This window comes from Mustela lutreola, chromosome 13 (genome assembly GCF_030435805.1).
Source record: "Mustela lutreola isolate mMusLut2 chromosome 13, mMusLut2.pri, whole genome shotgun sequence".
Taxonomy (NCBI): domain Eukaryota; kingdom Metazoa; phylum Chordata; class Mammalia; order Carnivora; family Mustelidae; genus Mustela; species Mustela lutreola.
This window is the reverse complement of record NC_081302.1, coordinates 77,049,321-77,076,729: the sequence shown is the minus strand read 5'-3', so window position 1 is coordinate 77,076,729 and position 27,409 is coordinate 77,049,321. Positions and strand designations below refer to the sequence as shown.

General features: G+C 41.1%; 1 protein-coding gene across 1 annotated transcript; it reads left to right on the top strand.

The window, feature by feature from the left end:
* On the top strand, nucleotides 1–27,409 carry LOC131813497 (ubiquitin carboxyl-terminal hydrolase 12-like). The gene is made up of 6 exons (XM_059143802.1): nucleotides 1–230; nucleotides 5,717–5,793; nucleotides 5,912–5,995; nucleotides 19,787–19,984; nucleotides 22,781–22,859; nucleotides 24,227–27,409. The coding sequence occupies exons 1-6, from the start codon at nucleotides 18–20 to the stop codon at nucleotides 24,326–24,328; spliced, it is 753 nt and encodes a 250-aa protein (XP_058999785.1). The 5' UTR covers nucleotides 1–17; the 3' UTR covers nucleotides 24,329–27,409.

Sequence of the window (27,409 nt, the reverse complement as noted above, 5' to 3'; positions counted from 1 at the left end):
AACTTTTTGACAACTACATGCAGCAAGATGCCCATGAATTCTTAAATTACCTGCTAAATACAATTGCTGATATTTTACAAGAAGAAAGAAAGCAGGAGAAACAAAATGGCCATTTACCTAATGGTAATATTGACAATGAGAACAACAACAGCACACCAGACCCAACGTGGGTTCATGAGATTTTTCAGGGAACACTGACAAATGAAACCAGATGTCTTACTTGTGAAACTGTAAGTATGTCATCAAATTTTTTATAGAGCAGATTGAATTCATTTTTATTAAAACTTCTTAGAGATGGAATGTGAGAGATGAACATGAAGGTTGTAATTTCTTAGGTGTAGCATAAATGAATTATCAAAGCTGTACTTGCTCTCGTACTCGGTATGCTCTGTAGTAATGCTGCTTATAAACAGTGAATACCTGAGCTGACTGAAAAATACTTACTGCGGTTTGGACTGTAGTTGACTCTTGAACAACAGGTGCTTGAACTGCATGGGTCCACTTATTTGTAGATTTTTTTTTTTTTGTATACGTATAGTACTGTAAATGTGAGGTTTTTAAAAATAATTTTCTTAACGACACTTTCTGTAGCTAACTTTATTATAAATACATACTATGATACATACACAAAGTGTGTGTTAATCAAGTTTTATGTTATCAATAAGGCTTCTGGTCAACCGAAGGCTCTTATATTTAGCTTTTGGGAGACTCAGAGATGATTTTCAACAGTGGCAGCGTGGGTAGGAGGTTTCGGTACCTGTCACTCCCCCTGCATTGCTCAGGGGTCAACTGTATTTGTTTTTATTTCTGTGTAAGAGGCCATAGAGTCATGTTCTGGAAATTGTTCGTCTATGTCTTACTTAAGTCCATAAGAAACTTACAGGTCAGGGAGGTACATTAATTTGTTTTCCCTTTTCCTGCAGTTATGTTTATTGTTGATTGTTGGAATAAAAACTAAAGCATACTGTGTACACTCAAGCAGGGGGAAATACCCACTGCTGGATACTTCGTAAAGCAGAGCAGTAGGGAAGAAGCCTGAAAATGGATTTTATGTGGGGTCAGATAGCCCAGTCCTTTCGTAGTATCATTACCTTCTTAAGACATTTACATTTTTAAAGAATTTGTCCTTTTTTAAAAAAAATCTAACATTTCTCATAATGAGTTTATCTGATGTTTCCTTCTAACTGAGACGCAGGTATGCATTCTTGGCTGGAGTGATTCAGTTAACGTGTCTTTCTCAGGGTCTCACGTGTGGGCACACAATATCCGTCTGCCTCTCGTTGGTAAAATTTTGATCTCTCATTCAAGGTGTTGTTCACTTTCTCCGGTTGATAATGTCTTGTTTTTATGCCTTGGTAAAGGCATTCTGTGGGGAGACACAAATATTTTGTTCACCAGAATCTCCCGCAACATTTAGCATCCACTCAGGTCCAGTCCTACTATGATGGTTCTACAACTAGTCTTTAATAGCACAGAAGAGTAGCATCATCCATTGGAAAAGAGAATTCACAAGCAAGAAAAATAAGACAGATGTTTTATGGATGTTTGGAAGAATAGCATGGTTACTTGTTTATCTAAATCAGATAAACATACCTAGTATGTTGAGTGAGGCCAATAGGAAATTACATTTTTTAATTAATGGACTTCAGAAAAATTGAGTAGAAAGTACAGAAAGTTCCCAACTCTCTCTCTCCTTTCTTCTACTTTCCCCTATGATTCATGTCTGGTATTAATGAGGTACATTTGTTGCAGTTGATGGACCGATAATGATACATTATTATTATTATTATTATTATTATTATTATTTTAAGATTTTATTTATTTATTGGACAGAGAGCACAAGTAGGGGAAGCAGCGGGCAGAGGGAGAGGGAGAAGCAGGCTTTCCGCTGAGCAAGGGGCCAGATGTGGGGCTCGATCCATTCTGGGATCGTGACCTGAGCCGAAGGCAGATGCTTAACCGCTTAACTGACTGAGCCACCCAGGCGCCCCATGACACATTAACTAAAATCTGTAGTTCATATTTTGAGTTCAGTCTTGGTATTGCCTGTTCTGGGGTTCCATCTGTTTTGAGAAATGTATAATGACACGTGTCTGTCATTAAAGTATCATACAGAGTAGTTTCACCCTTTGTTTCACAAATTCATCCCTCCTTCCTCTCCAAATCCCTGGCAACCCCTGATCATTTTACTGCCTCCATAGTTTTGACTTTTCCAGAATGTCGTATATTTGGAATCATAGAGAAGTAGCTTTGTAGCTCATTTCTTTTTTTCACTTAATTACATTTCATGATGTGGATATTCTGCAGTTTATCCATTCACCTATTCACTTATCCATTCACCTGCCTCCCAAGTTATGATGACTATTGCTTTGTCTGCTCTGGGCCTTGTGCTTCTCCATATAAACTATAGAATCACACAATATTTAAAAACTAGCATTGTTCACAAGATAGTGTGCTGTGATTTCAAAGGGGATTGCCTTGACTCTGTAGATGAAGTTGGGAAAAACTGCGTCTTCACAGTCTTGAGTCCAACTGTCCATTTACATGGACTTTACATTTATCTACATCTTCTTTGATTTATAAAGAAATCATCTTGTAGTTTTCATGTTGATCTTGTACATATTTTATGTTGTTATGTTTGTATAGATGAGTGGGGTTTTTTTGTTTGTTTGTTTTTGGCTCTAATAGAGTAAGTAATATTGTAGTTTCTTTCTCTCTCTCTCTCTCTCTCTCTCTCAAAGCAAATGGTGATTGTTTTGGTTCCACCATGAATTAAAAGATAGAGTCTTTAAATAGAACTATGACCTATACCAATTAATGATCTATTGACTGTTGATTATGCATTGATCTGTTTAACTATAATCAGGCATTTGGAAAATGATAGTTGTCAGTAGTATAACTTTAGTTAATGAAGGACACAGTAGTAATAAAATTCTTTTGTGGAAATACATTTTTATTGGTGACCCTCTCTCACATCAAGTGAAAGAGGTATAATTGAGTGTTTAAATATATTAATATGTTGTGAAGATCTTTTTGGGTTAGAGTAAGGATTATTGCTCACTGCTGCAGCCATTAGTTAATTGTAGTAAGAGTTTGGGCAATGTTTGATGGCAGGAATTGGTCTCAGTACTCATATTTATTCGATCTAACCAACTCCATTTGTTTTTTAACACAAGTTTTGTAGATCTTATAAAGAAGAATTTTATTGGAGCTGAGTTCTAAGTAAATATATTGTCCAATTATTAGAGCAGTGTTTTGCCTGGAATCATAGGTACAATCAGGGAACTTGACAGTTGCTTTTGATGCTTATGATGGAGTTTGGTCTGTGTTAGAAGATATGTATAATTCATCCTCTTCGATAAAACAGAAAATAATTAAATTTGTTTAGCATGTTGAGAAATGCAGTAATAGGTGAAGCTGGCAAAGTAGATTTGGGAGGGTTTGGGGATACTGTGATATAAGGTCTTTGAAGTTTATGTTACAGACTGAGGATGATGGGAGTGAGGATTAGATGGAGAAAGTGATATCACCCATTCTTGTTTTGCTCAAATATTTATTAATTTTACTTGTAATGGATGGATAGTGATCCTTCCACCCATTCCTCGCTCGCTAGGTCCTCCTGTGGTCTGCAATATGTATTTGCAGATAGTCTCCCAAGAATTAAGGGTATGAATTGAGAATATTTCCTCAAAATCTCAATCGTCCTCTTGCAGACTCAGTAAATGATCATTAGTACCATGCCTTTATCAAGTTCAGCTAGAGGAATGAAATTGAGAATTTCTCAGAATGAATATATAGCATTTCTTCATTTTGTTTCGTACAACTATTTGAGTACCAACTATGCCAGGTAGAAGATGGGTAGAGGTTGGCGGAAGATGAGTAAGACCTTAATTCTGATCTCAAGATGCTCCCAGGTGAGCATGCAGGCTTCCAACAGATAGGTAATTCCAGTACAGTATGTTGTAGTTCAAGTAAGCATGAGTCTGTGGGAGTCAGACAACAGTGGAGCTGACCTATCGAGGTGTGAGTGGGACAGAGTTGTGCAGGTTCAGAGTGGGCTTCCTGGAGACAGTGTTCATATGGCAGATGTTAGTAACACAGTGGCTAATGTCGCAGTTGGTAGAAGATTGGGTTTCTGTAATGGCACCCTCTTCTTGTGTTCTTCTGTTCTTTGATGCTTTCTTCTGGTCCCATTCTTTTTCTGCTATTAATCCTTAAATTGTGGGCTTCCTCAGGCTTTTGTTTTGGGCTGCTTGTCGCTCTGCCTTGGGAGGGTCATGTTCCATTTTGTTATCGCCTGTGCTAATGACTCCCCACCCACATCTCTAGCCTATAGGGCTTTACTGAGTCTTCCACATCCTGGGTGTGAACTGACGCTAGAATGGGGGAGTCCAGCAACAACCAGACGTGTTTACCAACACTTTAAAGAGTTAAATACTGCCCCACTTGGTAGTTTCCCAGTACCAACAGAACTGTAAATCCAAACGTAGTAACTCAGATATATCCAGGTGATCCAGAACAATCGTTATGTCAAAGTTTGTATGCTATAATAAAGATCAAAATCTAAAATGAAGACCCCTGAGGCCGTGCCTGAGAACCACAAACCTCATTTTGAGAAACACCAGACTCTCTAATCTTTATTTCTCTTTAGCCTACACATAAGGCCCTGCTCAGTCTGGCTTTCGCCTGTCTGTCCCATACTATCCCTTGACATCCTACCCTTCTTCCTCCCAAAATGGGCTGATTCTTTTTCCTTAGCACCTCACGTTCCCTTTCCTCTCTCTGTGAGGAGTCTTTCTTTTTCTCTTTTTCACTGAAACCTTTGAGATCCAGATCATTTCCCTCGTGGTGTCCCTAGAATGTGCATACATGGTACCCATAGCTACTCCTGTTTGCGTAAGTACATAGTATGTACAGCCACGTAATCTGTCACAAGTTAATGATGCTGATCTTAAAAAATTGATGCGCCAGTGAAGCAGGAAGGCATTTACTGCACTGGCCCTTGTGTGTGAGAGGTACAGTCAAGAGATCTCCTGTTGTGTGCTAACCTTAAGCATAGAGTCTTTGAAGGGAAGAGCTAGGAAAATTGATGTCTGTAGTTCTGTCCTAATCCAATTCAAATGAATAAGTAATAACTTGAATTTTTTTTAATCAGATGAGTTACCCATAATTCAAACAGAACTTTATGTTAGATTTTATTTTTGAAGAAGAAGAAGGATTAAAGGAGGTCATCGATGAAGACTATAATTTGGTCGTCAGTAAAGATTGTAATTTGGCATTTTAGGCAAAATTATTTCCTTGAATAATAAAACAGCACAGGTGTGATGCCCTTTGCCAAGTGTCCCCATTTCGTCTTAGCCCGTGTTTTTTTTTTTTTTTTTTTTTTTTTAAGAATTAGTATATATGGGCAGTTTGTTTCTTGTGTCACCATAATACCAAGGTTTTGGAAAATGATGTGATTTCCCATCCTCATCTTTGCTGGAAAGGGAATCAGTCACAGGTGGACGTTGCTGTTTCGCCTGTACGTGTGTTGAGAGTCCTTTACTCAGTGTCCTTTTGGATAATCCGGATCCAGTAGATTTCTTTTGAACTCGTGGAAGATGATTTCTTCATGTACTTACTACTACTAATAGAATGAATGCATTTAATTCTGTCACTTCAGAACAATGATTTACTGACAGTTAAAGAAATCAAAGGTAATTCCCTATTTTTACAGATAAGCAGCAAAGATGAAGATTTTTTAGACCTTTCTGTTGACGTGGAACAAAACACATCGATCACTCACTGCTTAAGGTAAATGGAGAGTTACTTATTTTGGAAGTTTAATGAATATCTTTGGTTTAGAGTACTTTTAAATGAATACACAGTTTTCTGGTATAGACTAAATAAATTTATCTTGAATTTTACACAGGGGTTTCAGCAACACAGAAACTCTGTGCAGTGAGTACAAATATTACTGTGAAGAATGTCGCAGCAAACAGGAAGCACACAAACGGTAATGTAATGTTTTTAAAATTTGGTAGTAGTTCTCTGGCAGTGGGTCATGTAGATGGGCTTTCCGAGCTGAAAGTTATGCCTGAAAATCTACAGAGTAAAAATGCCTAGTTTTATCATTAAGTAATTAAGACTCACTAAGTTATTCCTGGGTAAGCAACAGTCAGCTCTGCAACCTCCAGTGATTTTCTCCACTTAATGAAATTTTTTAAGAATCATCAACCAGGGGCACCTGGGTGGCTCAGTGGGTTAAGCCTCTGCCTTCGGCTCAGGTCATGATCTCAGGGCCCTGGGATCGAGTCCCGCATCGGGCTCTCTGCTCAGCAGGGAGTCTGCTTCCTCCTTCTCTCTGCCTGCCTCTCTGCCTACTTGTGATCTCTGTCAGATAAATAAAGAAAAAAATCTTAAAAAAAAAAAAAGAATCATCAACCAGTACAGTTAAAATACTTGACTTTGGAGCTTGCATGCTTTATGTAAACTTGGTCTTGGTGAGGAGAAAGAGTGGGGAAGATCCTTTTCCTCGCCTCTACTGTCGCTTCTGCTAGCCCCACCTAGGATCTTGTGCTCTCTCTCATTTGGTATTTGGTGTCGAGGAATGGAATCGCGTCATCACCATTCTTATTATTTTACTTTTTATTTTGGAACAATTTCAAGCTCAACAAAAAGTTGTATGAACAGTACCAAGAATGCTTATTTACCCCAAACCACTCAAACGTAAGGTATGATGTCCTGTGATCGTGAACACGTGAGTGGCTTCCCTGCCAACAGGGAAGTTTCCCTATTGCCATAGTCACCCCCCTGGGGCAAGTCACGCTGTCATGTTAACTGTTCTAGTAGAAGGTATTTCATTAGCACGGATGTCCCAGTACTGTCCTTTCTGGAACAAAATGATCCAGTTCAGAAAACACTTTATCTTTAGTACTCATGTCTCTTTTGTCTTTTTACATTTGAAACAGTTTTTTCTTGGCTTTAAAAATTTCGACGCTTTTGAAAATTATAGATTTATTTTATAGATTGTCCCTCTTTGGGTTCATCTCAAAGATTGCCCCTCTTTGTGTTCTTATGATGAGGTTCAGGTTATGTATTCTGGTGGGCATCTCACAGAGGTGATGCTCTATTCTCATTGTATCCTCTTATCCATGATTCCAATTTGTCTCACGTGTGGGGTCCCTCAGACCACTCCTGAGACACACTGGAAGGACTCGCGAGACTCTGCATGTATGATCAGGCCAAAGCCAAGACTTGTTACAGGGAAAGATGGCAAAGCATCTCCGCAGAGCAGAAAGCCAGGGGAGCTTCCAAGAGTTCAGTGCCATGGAGTCCCGCAAGACACCTAACCTCCTTCAGTACTGAGTAGGACATAGGGGAGGTGTCGTCTCCCCCAGAGGCTCATTATAGACCTAGTGTTCAAGGTTGTAAACTGAGGGTCAGACATGTAGGTACCCCTCTGTCTTCCAGAATTCTAGACCCTCTGAAGGAAAGGAGGTGTTGAGTGTAAACCATATTGTTTGTCCAGACAATTTAGGCCTGTTGAGACACTCCCATCATTTAGGGAATGGTGGGAACACTCCTCAAATCCAAATTCTCGTATGTTAACCAAGGACCGTCCTTGCCAGCAGGCCTTTCCAGAAATAGTCTGAGGCCTGCGAGGTTAACACTTTCCTTCCTATCCAGTTATTCAGTTATCTGGTGCTGTTCTGTTAGAGCACTTGACCGTGGTGATGTCTCCCAGAGGTCTTCACTATTAAGCAATGGTTTTGTCCATTTATATAATTCATAAGTATTTTGAGTGGAGGTATTTTGAGGTTGTAAATATGCCCATTCCTCATCACACTTCTAATTTTTTTCATTTTCTAAATCTCAGCATGGACTCAAGGATTTTTTTTTTTTTTTTTAAATTCAGTGGGTAATGCTCCATTACCATTCGGCCAGTGGGGACCCCTTCAAGCTATCACCTGTGTCTTTTTGGCATGTCCCATATTCTTGAGTGACCCTTTACTTTGTAGCGTAACAAGATGTTCCATGCTCGTCTTGTACTCTCCTTGCCCCGACTCTGGTATCAGCCATTTATCCCAGGAGGCCTGCTTTCTTACAGGAGGACGATGATGTTTAGGAAGCAGGACTTTGGTATATAGGTATGCTCACTGATACCAGGATGTCTGTGTTTTCCTAAGCCCCCTAGTGAAAAGAGCTGGACGGTGTGTGTGTATGTATGTATGTACTCCACACATGCTTACGTCTACCTGTCTATATTATCATGGATCTGTCTATATTGAGAAACCATGAAGTCACAATTATATCCACAGTTTCAGCTGACACCATAGGGTTCATTCTAGTTTTGTCCTTTATAATATTCATAATTTCCTTCTGACAGTACAAATTGGTTCCCAGTATCCTTCTGTATTTACTTACTTGGTTAGTGACCCTGTCCATAACTGATCTTACCCCTCAACCGTTATGCGTGCACACAACTCCATATTGCACAGACATGCTTTCTGCTCTGCTCAGTCTTCTCCTCTCCACTGCCTGCCCAGATATCTACCCTGGAGGGCCCTACCTACCTAAATGGCTACACTGAAACATTCATGAAAGGAAGAAGAACTTAGATTTTTAAATGACTGTATTTTGACACATGTATCTATTAGGAAGGGAGAGGTTTTAGGTGATGGGCCCAAGTAATCAAAACAGAGTACTCATTGTCCCCTTCTATTAGTGACGATGATTAGAGTACCTCCCCTAAGTTTGGTTATGTCATGGGGGTTGATAAATTAGATTAACCCTGAAAATGTTGTAGAAGGTGCCTAAGACTATTGGTTAAGGAAAATAGAGTTGAGGACTAAGTGTAGCTCAGAGGAGTGCAGTGACAAACTTCTTTGGCTCCATGGAGGTAAGTGCATCTGTGAGCATGAGCTGATCTTCATCCAGAATCACAAATAGCCAGACATGAGTAATTAGAAATTGTCCAGCAACTCCAGCTGCTTGTTTTGAAGACATCCATGTGAATTTAATATAGTATTTAATGGTACATCTTTTATTAATATGTGTGGGAAATACATATACTCTGTCAAGAAATTAGAAAACACAGATTAAGTATAAATCAGTTAACAGTCGTTATTTATAGAAGCATTGTTAACATTTTTGTGTGTATCCTAGATTTTTAAAGAGTGTATGTGTGTACATATGTAATTCTTGAAATGGATTTGAATTCTATGTAGAGTTTTATAATTTTTTCCCTTAATAAATTACAGACGTGTCAGTGAAAGTAAACTTTTACATCATTCTTCAGAGGTGCTGCATAGTACTTTTTATATGGGCATGCCATAATCTACTGAGTTTCTCAATCTAATAGTTTAGATTGTTCCCTTTTTTCACTGCTATAAGGCTTTGATAAACATATTTTGTGTGTATACCTCTACCCATACACACATTTTCACACAGGTTTTAGGCTGTTTCTATAGGATAAATTGTGTGTGGGTTTATGGAAAGATAGCAGTACAGAAATCATTTTCTACTAGGATCTAGTGTCAGCCCTTCTGATAACTTGCATTGTGATATTGGGCAAGTCATTTAACCTTTTGGGTCTCACTGGATTAGTTGCTCTCTAAGATCCCTACCAACTATAGAAGTCTATAGTTTCTAGTCTCAGAATAAAAGAATAAGATAGTGGATATACAGATCATCATTCTAATTAAACAAAAATCATTTTGACATTAAAATGTTTCAGTCTGGGGGTGCTGGGTGGCTAAGTTGGCTAGGCATTTGACTCTTGATTTCAGCTCAGGTCTTGATATCAGGGTTATGAGACCGAGCCCCCACGTGGAGTCTGCTTGGGATTCCTCTCTCCCTCTCCTCCTATCCCCCTTCCTGCTTGTACACATTCTCACTTTCAAGTAAATAAATAAATAAATAAGCAATGATTTCAGTCTGTTTGGAGGACAAAAACCACATGATCACCTCAGTGGATAAAGAAAAGGTATTTGATAGAATTCAACACCTGTCTATGATAAAGAAAAAACACTCAACAGACTAGGGATAGAAAGAACATACCTCAACATAATGAAGGCCCTCTGTGACAAGCCCACAGCTACCATACTCAGTGGTGAAAAACTGAAGAGCTTGTCCTCTTGGATCCAGAACAAGACAAGGATGTCTACTCTTGCCTCTTTAATTCAACATAGTGTTGGAAGTCCTAGAGCAGTTAGGTAAGAAAAAGAAAAGAAAAGAAAGACAGCCAGATGGGAAAAGAAGTTAAATTATCTCTGTTCACAGATAATATGATCTTGTACGCAGAAAACCCTAAAGATTAAACAACAACAACAAAAACCCTTGTTAGAACTAGTAAGTATTCAGCAGAGGTGCAGATACAAAATCAGCACGTGAAAGTCCATTGCATTTCTGTACCCTGACTTGAACAGTTAGTGTATAATCTGAACAATCTGAAAAGATTGTTGAACTATCTGAACAATCTGAAAAGAAAATTAGCAAAATAATCCCATTTACAGTAGTATCAAAAAAGAATAAAATATTTAGAAATTGACTTAACAAAGGAGGCCAAAGACTTATGCACTAAAAAAATAGAAGATATTGCTGAAAGAAATTAAAGAAGGTAAAAAATCAATGAAAAGATACTCTGTGTTTATGAATTGCAAGACTTAACGTTAAAATGGTCATAGTACCCAAAGCAGTCTGCACATTCAATTTAATGCCTACCAAAGTTTCAATTGAGTTTTCTGATGACATAGGGAAAAAAAAATCCAAAATTTCATATGGGAAATCTTAAAGGACTCTTAAAGCCAAACAATCTCAAAAGAAAAAGCTGGAGACCTTATAGTTTTTAACTTCAAAACATATTATAGAGCTACAGTAATCGAAGCAGTGTGGTAGTAGCAATAAAGACAGACATGTAGGCCAATGGTATAGAATAGAGAGCCCAGCAGTAAATCCTCATTTATATAGTCAGATGATCTCCAAGAGTGCCAGTGCTACAGATAGATAAAGTATAGCTTCAACACATATTTTGGGAACACTGGATATCCACATGCAAAAGAATGAAGTTGGACCCTTATACCATATACAGAACTCAATTCAAAATGGATTAAAGACCTAAACGTAAGGCCACAACTATAAAACTCCTTAAAAAAGAAACACATGGGAAAATCTTCATGACATTGAATTTGGTAATCGTTTCTTAAGTAGGACACTGAAAGCATAAGCAACAAAGGCAAAAATAAGCTGGACCATAACAAACTCAAAAACTTCTGCATAACAAAAGAAACAATAAATGGAGTGAAAAGGCATGAATGGGAGAAAATACTTGAAAACCAGTATGTGATAAGAGGTTAATATCCAGAATACATGAAGATCTCCTATAGCTCAACAACATAAACCAGGGACTCAATTTAAAAATGAACAAGGACATAGGGTGGTCAGTGGGTTAAAGCCTCTGCTTTGGGCTCTGGTCATGATCCCAGAGGCCTGGGATCAAGCCCCACATCGGGCTCTCTGCTCAGCGGGGAGCCTGCTTCCCCACCCCTTTCTGCCTGCCTCTCTGCCTACTTGTGATTTCTGTCAAATAAATAAATAAAATCTTAAAAAAAAATGGACAAGGAACTTGAATGTTTTCCAAAGAAGATAAAAAATGGCCAACAAGCATATCAGAAGACACTTAACGTCACAGATCATCGGAACTGCAAATCAGAACCACAGTGAGGTATCCCCTCATACTTGTTAGAAAAGTCACATCGCAAAAAGAAAATAAGTGTTGGTAATGGGGAGAAATTGAAACCTTGTATACTGTTGGTAGGAAGGTTAAGTGGTGCAGCTGCTTTGGAAAACAGTATGGAGGCTCCTCAGAATACTAAAAACAGAATTACCACATGACCCAGCATTCTTGCTTCTAGATACACCCAAAAGAATTTGAAAACAGTGTATCAAAGAGATTATATGTACTCCTTTGTTTATTGCTGCAGTGTTCATATTAACAAAGAGGTGGAAACAACTTAAATGTCCATCAACAGATGAATGGATAAAGAACATGTGGGATGGACATCTAGTGGATATTATTCTGCCTTAAAGCAGAAGGACATTTGGTTATACCACCAGGTGGATGGATCTTGAGTGTATTATGCTAAGTGAAATAAGCTAATCACAAAAGCCAAAAAGACACATTGTAATCACAAAAAGACAATTTCTGGATGACTCCAGTTATATGAAGACTCTACGTGGTCACATTCTTAGCAACAAGTAAAATGCTGGTTGCCAGGGTCTTGGGGGAGGGGCAAAGGAGAGATGTTCAGTGGGTGTAGAGTTTCCGTGTGCAAGATGAGAAAGTTCTAGAGATCTGTTGCACAACAATGGTGCTAATTGGAAACACTGCTATACTATACATTTAGAAAGGGTTAAGGTGCAGTTTATGTTACGTGTTTCTTAACCACAGAAGAAAAAGGCATGTGGTTTGGCCTTCATTCAGACTATATATGTTCCTATATGCAGACAATGTGTTCCTCAAAACCAGAGGTTTCAGTATTGGAATCCTCAAGAATGAATTTGGCAGATGTTACCTTAAAAGAAGTATTCCATGATCAAATGAGTTTGCTCTATAATAAAATTTCCTCTTCATTATTTATTCATGCTTCATATTACAGACTCTGAGAAGACTCACAGAATGGGAGAAATTTATCTTTTTATCTATCTTTATGCAGAATTTATCTGCGCAGGGACTCCTTTTACATGGCCCACCTGTTGGACTGTATAGGGCTGTATACCTGGGCTTGGCAGATGTAGGTGAACAGCCAGAAGCTGATGCCCAGTGGGAGGATAAAGCCCCTGAGGAAAAGCAAAGTGCTTTCCCTCAGGGAACTGGAATGTGAGGATTAGGATTCCGATGGCTTTGCTTTCCAAGGTGTTTTCCTGTCCTCTGGGCGTGGGGGTGGTGGGGGATGTTTTTGAAGCTGCTCTGCTGTCACTCTTCTCTGCCTCAGAGCAGGGTTCAGTGAGTGGCTGCACCGGGGGCTGAGCCGGCCTGACTGGTTCTCTGCTAGGCGTCCTTCCTCTCTTCACTCTTCACTTCCAGGCCTGGGGCCGGCCGTGTGAGGCATCGGGGAAGACCCGTGCGGTGCCCGGGTCAGCAGCATTGAGGTGTCATGGCCTTTGTCTCCCGTCTACTCTGGTCTAGTCATTGAGGTCCTTCCTGTTTCTGAGGGCAAGTTCTTCCGTTTTGCTCCATTTTCACAACCAGCTCCATATCCGATTCTTCCATGTGCAGGTCCTAGTCACGGCTAGTGTCATGTTGGCAGCCTTGTCGTGGCCACAAGCCCTGTCACTCCTGGCATGTAGCCTGCTGTAACAGAATACCATAGACTGGGTGCGTGACAAGCGCCAGGGGCGTCCTTAGAGTTCTGGGCGCTAGCAGTCCCAAATCAAGGCGCCAGCATGCCCTGTGCCCGTGAGGGCTCTCTTCCTGCTTCCTCGAAGGTGCCTTCTCACACCGCGTCCTCACGAGCTGGAACGATGCTGGCAGACTGTCTCGGGTCTCTGTTATAAGGATACCAGTTCCATTCCTTAGGGCTCCAACCTCATGACCTAAGTATCTCCCGAGGCCCCGCCTCCTAGTACCATCACGTTAGGTTTTGAGCATGGGACCTTCTTGGGACTTTCGGGGGCTGACTTTCCTCTCAGTGCTGACAACTCAGTCATATGGTGTCTTCGTCACCTTTGGTCTAGCCTGTGTCCCCCTCTCACTCCTTAGCCTGCCTACCCCAGGTAGGCTTCTGGATGGGATAGTATATGAGAATAATGGGATTTCATGTGTGTACAACTACGGAACTCTTCTGTGTGGTCATAACTTCTCTGCTGGGGCGCCTGGGTGGCTCAGGCAGGTAAGTGTTTGCCTTTGGCTCAGGTCATGATCCCAGGGTCCTGTGATCCCCCCACCCCCTGCTCAGCGGGGAGCCTGCTTTTCCCTCTCCCTTTGCTGCTCCCCTCCCTCGTTCTCTCTCTCTCTTTCTCTGCCAAATAAATACAAATCTTCAAAAAAAAAAAAAAAAAAAAAAAAGAAGGACTTCTCTGCCAACAGAATTTTATTAAGTTCTTAGGTGCTTGTGTTAGGATATTAAATTTCGCTCTGGCAGAGTTTGCCTATTAGTGCCCTTTGGCCCACATTCACCATACAGCCCTCTTTGCTGGGCTCACAGGGCTTATACAGATGGGAAGATATACTTTAAAAGAGTGGCTTCTGGCTTTTCTTGACCAGGGGGGAAGGGTGAAAAATCAAAACAGCAGACAGCTTTGGAACCTGACACCTGCGTTCCTGGGGCCATATGTTGTCTCTGTGGAGTAGCTGGTATTCCGGTCCGGGAATGGTGGCAGACCCTGCCCGTTCTCCAGCGCCCCCACTCCTGTAGGATGCTCTCCCTCTGGCTCCTCTCCGAGGGACTCCCCTTGGTCTGCTGCTGAAGGAAGCTCCCGAGAGTTTCTTTACCCCAGTGGCTTTTGACCAGTGGATGGAGATGAGAGTGCGAAAACACAGTTACGTTGCTGTCTGTGCAGAGTAGAGAATTCAGAGCTCAGAGCTGAAGCTGCCCTCTGTGCCACCTTTCCAGAGACTGAATCCTTAGCTGGCTTCTTCCCTTTCCTTCTTGGCTCCCTCCGGTCAGGGTCTGCTTCTGGCTAATTAGACCCTGAATAAGAAGGATGTGATTGCTGCCTCTTCTTACAGTGCTTTGATTTGTGACCTGGTGTGTAACGTCGGCAGTGCATTTTTGCCAAGAAAATAAGTCTGCCCTTCCCTGGTTTTCTAGAAAAATATTTGGATTAGGTTGGAAGAGGACATGCTTGTTTTTAAAAAATCACATTGCTGATAAGCATACGTTTTCTGCCAAGATGTAAAATTTCTGTAAAATTTAAGTGGGGTCAAGGTTTCTTTTCTTCAGGAGGAGAAGGATGCTATCTATTATCTTAAGATGCCCCTTACGTATTTATTATTATTACTTTGCTAATTTAGGAATATAAAGAAGTCTTACCATTTTTACAGTTATTGGTCTTTAGAAAGAACCTGAGGAAAAAACATCGTTGCATTTAGAACTATTGTATCATCACCGACTGAGCTTTATATGTTGCTGGGTTCAGTTCGATAATGTTCTCTTGATTTTCATATCTTTGAAATATCCTGAAGGGTATCATTAGTCTGTAATTTTCATAAACCTCTGTCAGGTTTTGGTGTCAGGTTCAGGCTGGTCTCAAAAATGAGTTGGTGATATGAACATTGGAGTACAGATGGCCCTTTTTTTTCACGACATCTGTATCTTTGGGGTAAATACCCAGTAGTGCAATTGCAGGGTCATAGGGAAGCTCTATTTTAAATTTCTTTCTTTTGTGTATGTGTGTGTGTGTGTGTGTGATGGAACTGTTCTTTATTTTATTAATTTTTTAATTAATTTTTAAATTTTTCGTAAGCATATAATATATTTATCCCCAGGGGTACAGGTCTGTGTATTGCCAGGTTTACACATTTCACAGCACTCACCATAGCACATACCCTCCCCAATGTCCATAACTCCATCACACAGTTGCCAAACTGTGGAAAGGACCAAGATGCCCTTCAACAGATGAATGGATAAAGAAGATGTGGTCCATATATACTATGGAATATTACACCTCCATCATAAAAGATGAATACCCAACTTTTGTATCAACATGGACAGGACTGGAAGAGATGATGCTGAGTGAAATAAGTCAAGCAGAGAGAGTCAAGTGTCATATGGTTGCACTTACTTGTGAGCATAAGGAATAACATGGAGGAGATGGGAGATGGGGAGAAGTGAGTGGGGGGAAATCGGAGTGTGGGGAGACAAACCATGAGAGACTGTGGATTCTGAGAAACAAACTGAGGGTTTTGGAGGGGAGGGGGATGGGGGGATGGGTGAGTCTGGTGGTGGGTATTATGGAGGGCACGTACTGCATGGAGCACTGGGTGTGGTTTATAAGCAATGAATGCTGGAACACTGAAAAGAAATAAAATAAAAATGAGTTGGTGATGGTTCCCTTTTGCATAAAGGGGCTTGTGTAAGGTGGGTGTAGGCACAGGCATATCTCACTTTATTGTGCTTCACAGATACTGCATTTTTTTTTAACAAGTTGAAGTTTTATGGCATCCCTGAGACAAGCAAGTCTAGTAATGCCCTTTTTCTGATTGTATTTGCTGACTTCACGTCTCTGTGTCATATTTTGGTCATCCCCACAGTATTTCTGACTTTTTCATTATTATTACATTTGTTACAGTGATCTGTGATCAGTGATCTTTGATGTCACTCTTGTAATTGTCGGGGTTACCATAGACCATGCCGTATAAGATGATGAGTTTACCTGATACATGTGTGTGTCCTGACTGCTCTGTCCACTGGCCATTCCCCCACCTCTTCTCCTTTCCTCTGGCCCTTCTGTTCCCCGAGACACAACGAAATTGAAATGAGGCCAGTTAGTAGCCCTACAGTGGCCTCTAAGTGCTCAAGTGAAAGGAGAACTCACATGTCTCTCACTTTGAATCCAAAGCTAGAAATGGTTAAGATTAGGGAGGAAGGCATGTTGAAAGCCAACGTAGACTAAAAGCTAGGTTTTTTGTGCCAAACATCAGCCAAGTCAGGAGTGCAAAGGAAACAATCTTGAAGGACATTAAAAGTGCTACTCCTGTGAGCATATGAATGATAAGAAAGTGAAAAAAGTTCTGTTGCTGATATGGAGAAAGTTCGAGTGGTTTGGAGAGAAGAGCAAACCAGCCCCAGCATTCCTTTAAGCCAAAGCCTGACCCCGAGCAAGGCCCTAGGTCTCTGTGATTCTGGGAGGGCTGAGAGAGGTGAGGAAGCTGCAGAGAGAAGTCTGAAGCTGCAGAGGCTGGTCCATGAGGTTGAAGGAAAGAACCAGCTCCGTAACAGAAAGTACAAGATGAAGCAGTAAGGGCTGGGGTAGAAGCTGCAGCGAGTTCTCCAGAAGGTCCAGCTACAACAGCAATGAAAGTGGCTACACACCACAGCAGGTTTCCAGTGTAGACAAGACAGCCTTCTACTGGAAGAAGATGCTGTCAAAGACTTTCAGAGCTAGAGAGGAGAAGTCAGTGCCTGGCTCCACAGCTTCAGAGGACAGGCTGACTCTCACGTTAGGAGCTAATGCAGCTGGTGAGTTCAGCTGAAGCTGGGGCTCACTGACCATTCCGAAAATTCTAGGGCCCTTCAGAATTACTCTAAACCTACTCTGCCCGTGCTCTAGAAATGGAACAATGAAGCCTGGGTGACAGCATGTCTTTTTCCAACATTACTGAATATTTGAAGCCCACTGTTTAAGACCTGCTGCTCAGAAAAAAAATTCTTTGAAATACTGCTGCTCACTCACTGATACTGCGCCTGGTCTCCCAAGAGGTCTGATGAAGATGTGCAATGAGATGAGTGTTTTTATGGCTGTTGACACGGCATCCGTTCCATAGCCTACGGATCAAGGAGTCATCTTGACTTTCCAGTCTTATTCTTTAAGAAATATATTTCATAAGGCTCTAGCTGTCTAGAAAGTGATTCCTCTGATGGATCCGGACAAAGTCAATTGAATGCTTCCTGGAATGGGATACTATTAAGAACAATCAGAAGAGGTCAAAAATACCCACATTTGTTTGGCGTTTGGAAGAAGTTAGTTCCCACCGTCCCTGAGGACTTGGGGGGGTTCAGGCCGTCCACGGAGACAGTCACCACAGAGGTGGTGGAAACTGGAGTTAGAAGTGGGGCGAGAAGATGGGCCCGCACGGCTGCCGTCTCATGATCAGACTTGGACGGATGAGGAGCTGCTTCTCGTGGATGAGCCAGGAAAGTGGATTCTTGAGCTGGAATCTGCTCCTGGGAGAGATGCCGTGAAGACTGATGCAGTGACCACAAAGGATTTAGAATCTAACATCAACTTACCTGAGAAAGCAGCAGCAGCTTTAAGTGGACTGACTCTAATTCTGAAAGAAATTCTGTGGGTGAAACACTTGAACAGCCTCCTGTGCTACAAAGAAATCCTCTAGGAAAGGAAGAGCCAGTCGACGTGGCAGAGTTTCTTGTCTTCCTTTAAGAAATTGCCACAGCCCCCACCAGCCTGCAGTGGCACCGCCCTCATCAGTCAGCCACCATCAGCAGGGAGCCAGGACTCTCATCCCCAACAGAGAGATTATGACTTGTTAAAGTTTTAGATGATGGTTTGCCTTTTTTAGCAGTGAAGTATTTCTTAATGAACGTATCTGCATTGTTTTTCTAGACATAATGCTGTTGCGCATTTAATAGTAATGGTATGGTGTAAATCTAACTTTAGTATGCACTGGGAAACCAAAAATTTCATTTCACTGGCTGTATTGCGATATTTACTTACCTGTAGTGGTCTGAAACTGAACTTCCAGTATCTCTGTGATAAACCTGTCTCCTGGATTATTCTGGTTTTTCACAATATAAGATAACTCTAGAAACTTTTTTTTTTTGAGAAGTCTTATATTTGAGATGATTTATTTCCCTTCTAGAAGTGGGATTACTGAGGCAAAGACCATAGAGACTCTTACACTGCTGGATTTCTTTCCAGGAATGATTATCTGTTTATGTTTATTCTTACTAATCTTTTTCAAAGGTCAGGGTAGAATAGTAAATGTTTCTGGAATAATAAGCTGCCCACCACATTTAAGATTTGTAGGATGCAGATTTACTATAATGCTACAAAATGATTCTTGTTTTTATTTCATTATAGACACTGGCTTTGTAAATTTCATTTTTTAATTATGAAAAGCGTTTTGCTTCATTGAACACATACAAAATTTGGTTCCGCTACATTTGTCAACTATCTGTTGTGTGCCAGGCGTGTTGTTCAGTAGAGAAATAAAATGGGGGGAAAAAAGGTTTCTACCTCTCAAGATTTCAGATCCTAGAAGAGAAAAACCCACAGTCATCTAAATATTTTGTGGTGTAATAAACCGTATTCGCCCACTGTGACTCCGCGAAGTGCCGATGGGGGATTGAAGGGAGGAGGTACCGATGCCAGGGTTACAATGTGAGTTGAGCCTTCAGAAGAATAAACTTCCGTTAGATGAAGTAGAAGTGCAGAGGTCGTGTCAGGGAGAAATGGCACTGAAGGGCATACTAAAGATTGTCCAGAATGTGGAAGATGGCCAGTTGTTTTACAGTTAAAAACTTTTCTCCTAGATTTGCAGGTCATTTAACTCCCATCCTAGAATACATGTGGTCCTCATTCTTCATCTGGAGCTATTTACCTCTGGCAAACCCCTTTCACAGAATGGTCTTTAGTAATGCTTTTCTCCCTGCGCCTGTCCTCCACCTGTTAGTGAGTTCTACTGACCGATGGAACACGCAGCTCTCGGTCTCCACGCACACCCAGAGGAGTCAGCAGCTGTGAGGAACCGCTTTTCCTCCACCCATCGTGTCGGCCTCCTGTGCAGTCCGCCCGATCCTAGGGGCCTGTATTTCAGAATACAGATTTCTGAAGTAACTTTGTTCAGATTTCTGAACAAAGGACTGTTTTGAAGCTGTATGGAGTACAAAGTCCTGTTACATTGTTTGGTGCTGGTGGTTGGGGTGGGATCTTCGCAAGACATTCGGGATGTTGCTTCGCCGATGTAAAAATAGCGGGTAGGAATACGCAAAAGTGGTCAGTGCTGGGCTACTCACACTTTCCGTGACCTGTTTGTTAATGGAATCAGAAAGTTTGAGAGTTCTTTTAAAGATGTGTTCTGAATGCCTTTCCTGAAATTTTGTTTCCGTGTTTATTTGAATAGGATGAAAGTTAAAAAACTGCCCATGATTCTGGCTCTGCACCTGAAGAGGTTTAAATACATGGATCAGCTTCATCGATACACAAAACTGTCTTACCGGGTAGTGTTTCCTTTAGAACTTCGTCTGTTTAACACCTCTGGTGATGCGACCAATCCTGACAGAATGTACGACCTTGTCGCCGTGGTGGTTCACTGTGGAAGGTAAGCGCAGCCGTGGGCCGTGCGGGCCAGGATCTGTGTCCATGGGGCAGGTGTGCAGGATGTTCTGTGCCTGCCATTTGTGGCTGGCGTGGCTTCGTACAGTACCCCCTGAATGTCCACGCTATCCTACGCAAAATGCAGTCCTATTAACAACCTGCCACGGTGTTACTGTTAAAGGGGGAATGCAAATCACTTAGTTGCTGGTACTGTGTTCTTAACAATAACGACACCCTTATAGTACCTTTTCACATCCTAACTTAACTGTGCCGTAGCCTCTTCAGATTCAGGGACAGTTCTTAGGTTTCCCTCTGCTTGGATGATGCTGGGGTTCCTGGAATTGCTCTGCTCACAAGACCGTGAGCTCTGAGATTCCTGGTCACAGCTGGGCTCCCTCCCCGACTCCTTATTCCTCTTCTCTCACTGCAATCCCCCTGCTGCCTGCCCCTCCTGGCCTCCTCAGACCTCTCTGAAAGCCGTGCTGGGTGCCCTTCTCATCCAGCCCTGCTCCATTTGGGGCCACGCCTCTGTGTTCACCCAGCTGCTGGATGTGTCCTGCCCGCAGTAACTCACTGCTCGGTACGGTGTGTGTTTATCAGTTTGGGGGGCCGTCTCTGGTAGCAGAACAGGCACTTCTTAAAACAGGAAGTGATCCTCCCATTAACGAAAGATTGAAAACATTTTCAAACCTTATTTTCTACTGACAAGATTTACTCGTAGTTACGTTTCATACGAGACTGTAAAGGGTTTACGTTGCCGCATCCTTGCCGCGATGATGCCTATTGCCAGCAGGCCTGTGCCTGCCCAGCTCCCGTGTTCCTGCTCCTGCGTGTCTGGCATCTCGCGGATTTCCGACAGGTGCTTCTGGACTTCGTGCGTGTGATCCTTTCATTCCGTCTCAGGGCCCAGCTCCACTGTAACCAACTTCCTCAGCCCTCCTCCCCCCAGCTGCCCCCTCCTGGGTGAGGCCTGTAGGTTGCACTACCCCTGCAACTCCGCTTTTATATCGTATGGGGCCCCGTATGGTGTTCTTGGAGGGGTCTCTCCTGTACTCACGGTGTCCTCAGGCCAGGAGGCTGTGGGTGCCTTTCTGAGCCCCACAGCAACCAGCAGTTATTAGCACATGGGATGTATTCATACCGTAGTGCACTGAGCATGTCTTGTGTTCAGGATGCACGTCCCTAAGCCACGGCTCTTGTAGGGTGAAGTTTTCCAGCCTTTCTTCTCTTACTAGTTTCTGTAGTGAACATTTGTCTTTTGTCCTTCAGACTGCCTCTCTGCCAGAGGAAAAGGCTGCTACCCTTTTCAGTCTCACACCCAAGGGTCCTCAGCCCACCCGCCTCCTTTCCTGTCTGGCTCTGTTCCTCTGCCTTTCTGAGACTTTTTCTTTATGTTCACCACTTTAAAAATTAAAAAAAAAATTCTTATCATCTCACTATGAAACAGAAGACTCTAGATGACTCCTGTAGGAATGAGGAAGTTTTGTTCTTGTTTTTTGGTGGGGTTTTTTTAAAGTTTTTTCCAGTATTAAAAGCCTTAAAAACAAAAAAAAAAGGTTCTTGAGGTATTTTCTTCTGTGGAGAAAGAGCAGTACTGTTGTTTTGTCATTTTGTCACCTGAGGTACTCGTCTCACCTAATAATCAGAGGAGCCTAGGCAGGGACACATGGGAGGGTTCTTATTCTATTACCTGATTATCTGATGTCACTAATCACCATAAACAGCACTTTGTGTTGAAAATTATCTCAAATTCTATAATATAATAATTGTAATAGAATTATAACTTAAAGAATTACATAGAAGCTTTTATAATGAGTCATACTTAATCTGCGAGAGCTTAAAATCCTTGCCATGTCCTTTATAAAGCAAAAGATTTTTTTGAAAAACAAAACAAAAAACAAAAACAAAAAAACCCACCTGCATTTTAATGCATTTCTAGATTTCTTTATTCCAGATTTGTTTAAAATGAGCCGCAGAGGCAATTCCAAGAATTATAATGACTAAGATCCAGGTACTTATTTTTTTTTTTTTTTTAAAGATTTTATTTATTTATTTGACAGAGAGAAATCACAAGTAGATGGAGAGGCAGGCAGAGAGAGAGAGGGAAGCAGGCTCCCTGCTGAGCAGAGAGCCCGATGTGGGACTCGATCCCAGGACCCTGAGATCATGACCTGAGCCAAAGGCAGAGGCTTTAACCCACTGAGCCACCCAGGCGTCCCAGATCCAGGTACTTAAAAATAACACTAATAATACTAGCAAAATGTCATTTGTTTTTAAAGAAGTTTCTGAGGGTCAAGCTTGATTTTAGAACTATAGATGTGATATGTGTTTTTTTAGGCATCACATGGTATTTTTCCTCAAGAGAAAAATGATCGCCAAGGGAATAAAACAGAAAAAATTCTACGTATGTTCTGTAGTTTAATTCAGGGCGCTCTGACCCTTGATCCTCTATCTCTCCCAAATGCTAAAAAATACATTTAAATTTTTCAGAGACGCAAATTTGAAAATTATTTTAAACATTATAATTAAAAAATTATTACAAAGACCACAAAAAATTTAATAGCATAGATTTATGTAAATAGAATGCTCGTTATAGCTCTCAAAGTAGAGTACTGATTATTTGATTATAAAACTGAAGGCCAGTTCACATCAGTGTAGCTTGATATTTTGGGGAGGAATAGATAAGGAGTATTTTCATCAGTTTCAGTTATTCTCCTTTATAGAACATGATGTCAAGGGCATAGAAGAATGGTATTAATAAACATTGTATATAATTAACTTCTCTTTCTCTTTGTTTTAGTGGTCCCAATCGAGGACATTATATTGCAATAGTTAAGAGTCATGATTTTTGGTTATTGTTTGATGACGACATTGTAGAAGTAAGTAGTTCATGAATTTCTTATTTTTATTCAAAGTTGTGTGTGTATTTTACTCTTCAATTTTTTACTCCCAGCCTCTCATTCATATGACAGGTGATGAATATTGGATAATTGTTGAAGTTTTCAGATTGTAGTCTGATTCCTGCTTCTTACTCCCCAATAGCCAACCCCAATGCTTGAATGGTCAGGTGACCTTCAAAATGCATAGAGTAAAACAAAGAAAAGCTTTCCACAAGAGAACTAGTTTTAAAAAGTCTTTCATTGTCTAAAAAAAAAGATTGAGCTATAATACACGTACAGAAAGTATATGGACCTAAAACAGCACTTGAATTTATTTTTTTATTTTTTTTAGATTTTATTTATTTATTTGACAGAGCTCACAAGTAGGCAGAGAGGCAGGCAGAGGGAGACATTGGAGGAAGCAGGCTCCCCACTGAGCAGAGATCCCGATGTGGGGCTCAATCCCAGGACCCCAGGATCATGACCTGAGCCGAAGGAGAGGCTTTAACCCACTGAGCCGGCCAGTTGCCCCAGCACTTGAATTTTTTATGTGTGGGTTTGCATACACACGTATGTATGTGCAATGCACACTCTGTAGCCACTCTCCAGACCAAGGGAGAGGACACTGGTAACACCCTCCGATAAGCCCCCTTATCCTTTTCCCGGTCAGTCTTCACGGATTTCCCTCCCACTCCCCACCGACCTCTGGACCCACTATTGATGACTGATCATTGTGATTAGTTGTGCCTCTGTTTGACTATAAACGGACTCCTCCGGTGTGACTTCTTTTGTATCTAGCAGTTCACTCTCGCTGCCTATGGTAGTGGTTCTTTTTTATTGCTCCGTAATTTCTCATTGTAAGAATATAACAAGTTAGAGATTTGCCTTTTTATTCCTTCCTGACTATTCTCAATAAAACTGCCTCAATCACCCCTATCTAATGCTGGATATACGCACTCATTTTTCTTGGGTAATTGTTAGGTAGGACCATAAGAAATTGCCGTTTTCGTAGGTCACAAATGGTTGGGAATTGTTGGTTTCAAGTGGGTCAGGTAATTCTGTTCCCTAGGAATAGACTTGCTGGATCGAAGGCTAGTTGTGTGTTCAGCCTTACAAGATAATGCTAAACATTTCCTCAAGGTCTCCGTTCCATTCTGCCTTCCTGCCAGCTACGTGTGGGAGCCCTGTTTACTGCACTTTCTCACCAATACTGGGCATGATCAGTCTTTTTAACTTAAGCCATTCTTGTGCAGAGCTGTTTTATAAACATAAGCAGGAAAATGAGAGGCACGATTCTAAGAAATGTGCAAGACTTTACTGGATTGTAGAGCTCATTTCTGTACTAATATTTCCGTTTTGCCTCACAGAAAATAGATGCACAAGCTATTGAAGAATTCTACGGGTTGACATCAGATATCTCAAAGAACTCAGAGTCTGGTTACATCCTTTTCTATCAGTCTCGGGACTGAGCGGGACCGTGATGAAGAGATACTTTCTGCCTCATTTCTTCTCTGGTTATTTTGGAAAGGATCAAGCACTGATTTTTCAAGACAAGAGAAATGCAGGAAGCTCAGGGGGCAGTAGCACACTTTGCACACAATAAAGCAAAGACTATGGATTAACACGCTCTTCCTATCATGGTAGTTGATTTATTTGCTCAGGTATCATGCTGTCTGTGCAGTTCCACACAACAAGGAAGTGAAATCAGAGATAGCAGCTCCTCTTGTAAAACAGCCTTCCAGTAACTGATATGCATTTCTCTTTATTAATTGCACCAGTAATGAGTTGAACTCCTTGGGGGTGCAGTAGAAAGACTAGGAATCTGTGCTAGGTTGTATTGATCATTTAAGGAGATCACACCGAACACACTGCGTAAATTTGCCCGTGTTGAAGCCACACAGAAGGAATATTTGGTGTCTTTTCAAGTGTAAACCAGAACTGCATTTGGGCCCAACACTTGTGGTTGCCTTCCTGATGTCAGAACTCAGCTCACTAGAATCCAGTGTCAGGAAGGCAAATATGTTTTGCTTCTCTGAAGAAGCTTATAATAATATACAGTATATGTATATGTAGGGAACAATTGGTCAAAAGTGGCTTTTTGTTTCCCCAAGGGGAAAGACTGGCTTTGTAATTATCATTTTTTTTTCTTATTTATTTTACTTAAAACTGGTAGAGTCTTAAGTATTTTGTGAAGTGCCCATGATTCTGTCAGTAAATTTGAGCATATTTTTATTAGTTTTTGTCAGTTTTACTAGTCCTTTTGTTTGTTTCTATTTTGAAGGTGAATTTTAAACTCTATTTTACAGTCCTAGGATACCTTAAGAAAAATTTGCAATGCGAGGAGATAAATACTCTTTTTCAGGAGGAACTGATATCTCTGGATAATGTTTGTCCTTTGTTAGAGTTTATAAATCAGTTGTTCATCTTTAATCTCAGCAGCATAAAAAACTGTCAGAATCTCCCTGTCACAGTTGGAAGGATGAAGGAACGTGTGGCCCCGTGGGGGCGCACCAGTCCTGAGCACTCTCAAGTTCTCGGACGTTTCAGGATGAGGCCGTGCTTGGAAAATTGGTGTCGTAGCAGTTATGTTCTTTTCAAACGTCATTCTTTACCCGGGAAAGAAGTAATCTGTCAGAACCCCAGCAGCCCCCGAGGCTCGCTGCACACACCGACGAAGATGAAGCGTTTGTGGCGCAGGCCGGGCACACGCGGAGCAAGTCCTTTTCTCTTCCTCCCACCCCCTCCCGCCATCTTCACAAACCTTCCTGGAAGAGTGTTCAGAGATTACACTTTGCCTTTGTTAAGACTTTCTTCTGTTGGGAGTTTGAAGAAGTAATATATGTCATGTCAAGTGCGCGTGAACCATGGCGGTCGGCACTTTTCCACGCATCATTAAGTTGTCGGACGGTGGCCCAACGTAACATGCAGGAGATGATTGAATACAGAGTCCAACTCACAGCGATCAGGCCTTGGATGTTCTTTAAGTCCCTTTAGGAAGTAATTTTTTTTAATTGCTGTAATTTTCTAAACTTCTTTGACTAATACTGTTGAATATGAAAAAAAAAAACTTTTTTGTCTGCTGCTATTTATTAACATTTATTATCTGTCTCTGTTAGCTCAGGAAATGACTTCACCTACTCATTCCATGAACTGATCTTTAACAGGGTCATTTGGCTAATCGGGCTGTTTCAACAGATGTGCTGGGAGAATATGATGTATTTTGACAACTTGCTTTTTAAGATTATAGTTGCTAAAACCTGATGCTGGCTGGAGTGGGTTTGTACCAATTATGTAGCCTGCCCAATGACTACATTGCACAGAGAATCATGACTGAGAATGTGGGGAAGGTCACAGACGTGGAAGTGGATACATTTTTTTATTTTGAGGGCTTAAACCAAATTGTCTTGGAACTCGAGGCTGTGTTTCTGCAGCGTCGAGCGCAGAGAGACGTAAAGTGAGGCTGAGGCAGTCTTCACTTGAGTCAGGCCACAGCATGGATAAGAGAGATAGATGAAGTCATTTGCATAGAGGTACAGCATTGGAATACTACGCTGTGTTTGTTTCTACATTTTGCATTTTTAAAAAATACAGTAAAAGCAAGGTTAAATCTCCTATTAAAGCAAGTTCTAGCATTTTTATTGAGTTCTTTGGTAGTCACACACTGTTCACATCTACACCATGTTTAATAGTATGATTTGTCCGGGGAGGGACTGTGGGGTGATGGTTCTCAGTTTCCTTTTTACTCTTGTACAGCTGCATCTACATAAAATGTTTTGAAGCTTATCAGAAACTCAGTATACTTTGAAAACAAAGGGTTAGGGTTGGGGGGAAAAATGCAGGTATTTAGTAAGAAAAATGACCCATCTAGAAAGCATTGTGAGGTTGTATCTTGGTTGACTGTGATTGAAATGAGGGGCGGGGGTAGTAAAGGGTGGCTGACTGCTCTCTAACCATGTACATGTTTGTTGGGATGGCTGTCCCATATTTTTTGCATATTGGAATAGAAATTTCTATAAATTATTGTAACTGAAAGTAAATATTCTAAATTAAGTCTCACTGCTAAGTCCTATGGCTTCTGTCTTGGAAACTTCACCTTTAGAAGATTGCTTAAGACAGGAACCATGAGACCAGGAAAAGGGAAAAAAAGGACATGTGTAATATATGGGTCTTGTTGCCTCTAACCATCAGTATCGGGTTTTTTTCTTTTTGGTGATGGCAGTAGAAAGACCTCACTTTCATAACATACTACTCTTGATACTTTCTTTAAGGACACTTTTCATTAAAGATTCTCCCATGAGGTATTTAACTGGGAGCCGGGAGGCTAAGGCGCTCAGGTCCTGGCTCTTCAGTGAATTTAACTGTGTGACCTTGGGCAAGTCACTTAACCTCTCTGTGCTTCAGTCTCCCTATCTTGTAAAATGGGAGTAATACCTACCTCACAGGGTTGTTGTGGGGATTAATTAGATATAATGTCTGTAAAGCATCTAAGGTTCTTGAAGAAGGCGCTATATAAATACAAAATGATATCTATTAAAGTTGGTTTATTTGTG

What these genes read in the sequence shown, in the direction of transcription:
- LOC131813497 (XM_059143802.1), top strand. Translation starts at nt 18, where the DNA reads ATGCAGCAAGATGCCCATGAATTCTTAAATTACCTGCTAAATACAATT. An exon ending in TCGATCACTCACTGCTTAAG is followed by an intron (nt 5,794 to 5,911) that starts GTAAATGGAGAG and finishes AATTTTACACAG; the next exon opens with GGGTTTCAGCAACACAGAAA. An exon ending in GTGGTGGTTCACTGTGGAAG is followed by an intron (nt 19,985 to 22,780) that starts GTAAGCGCAGCC and finishes TCTTTGTTTTAG; the next exon opens with TGGTCCCAATCGAGGACATT.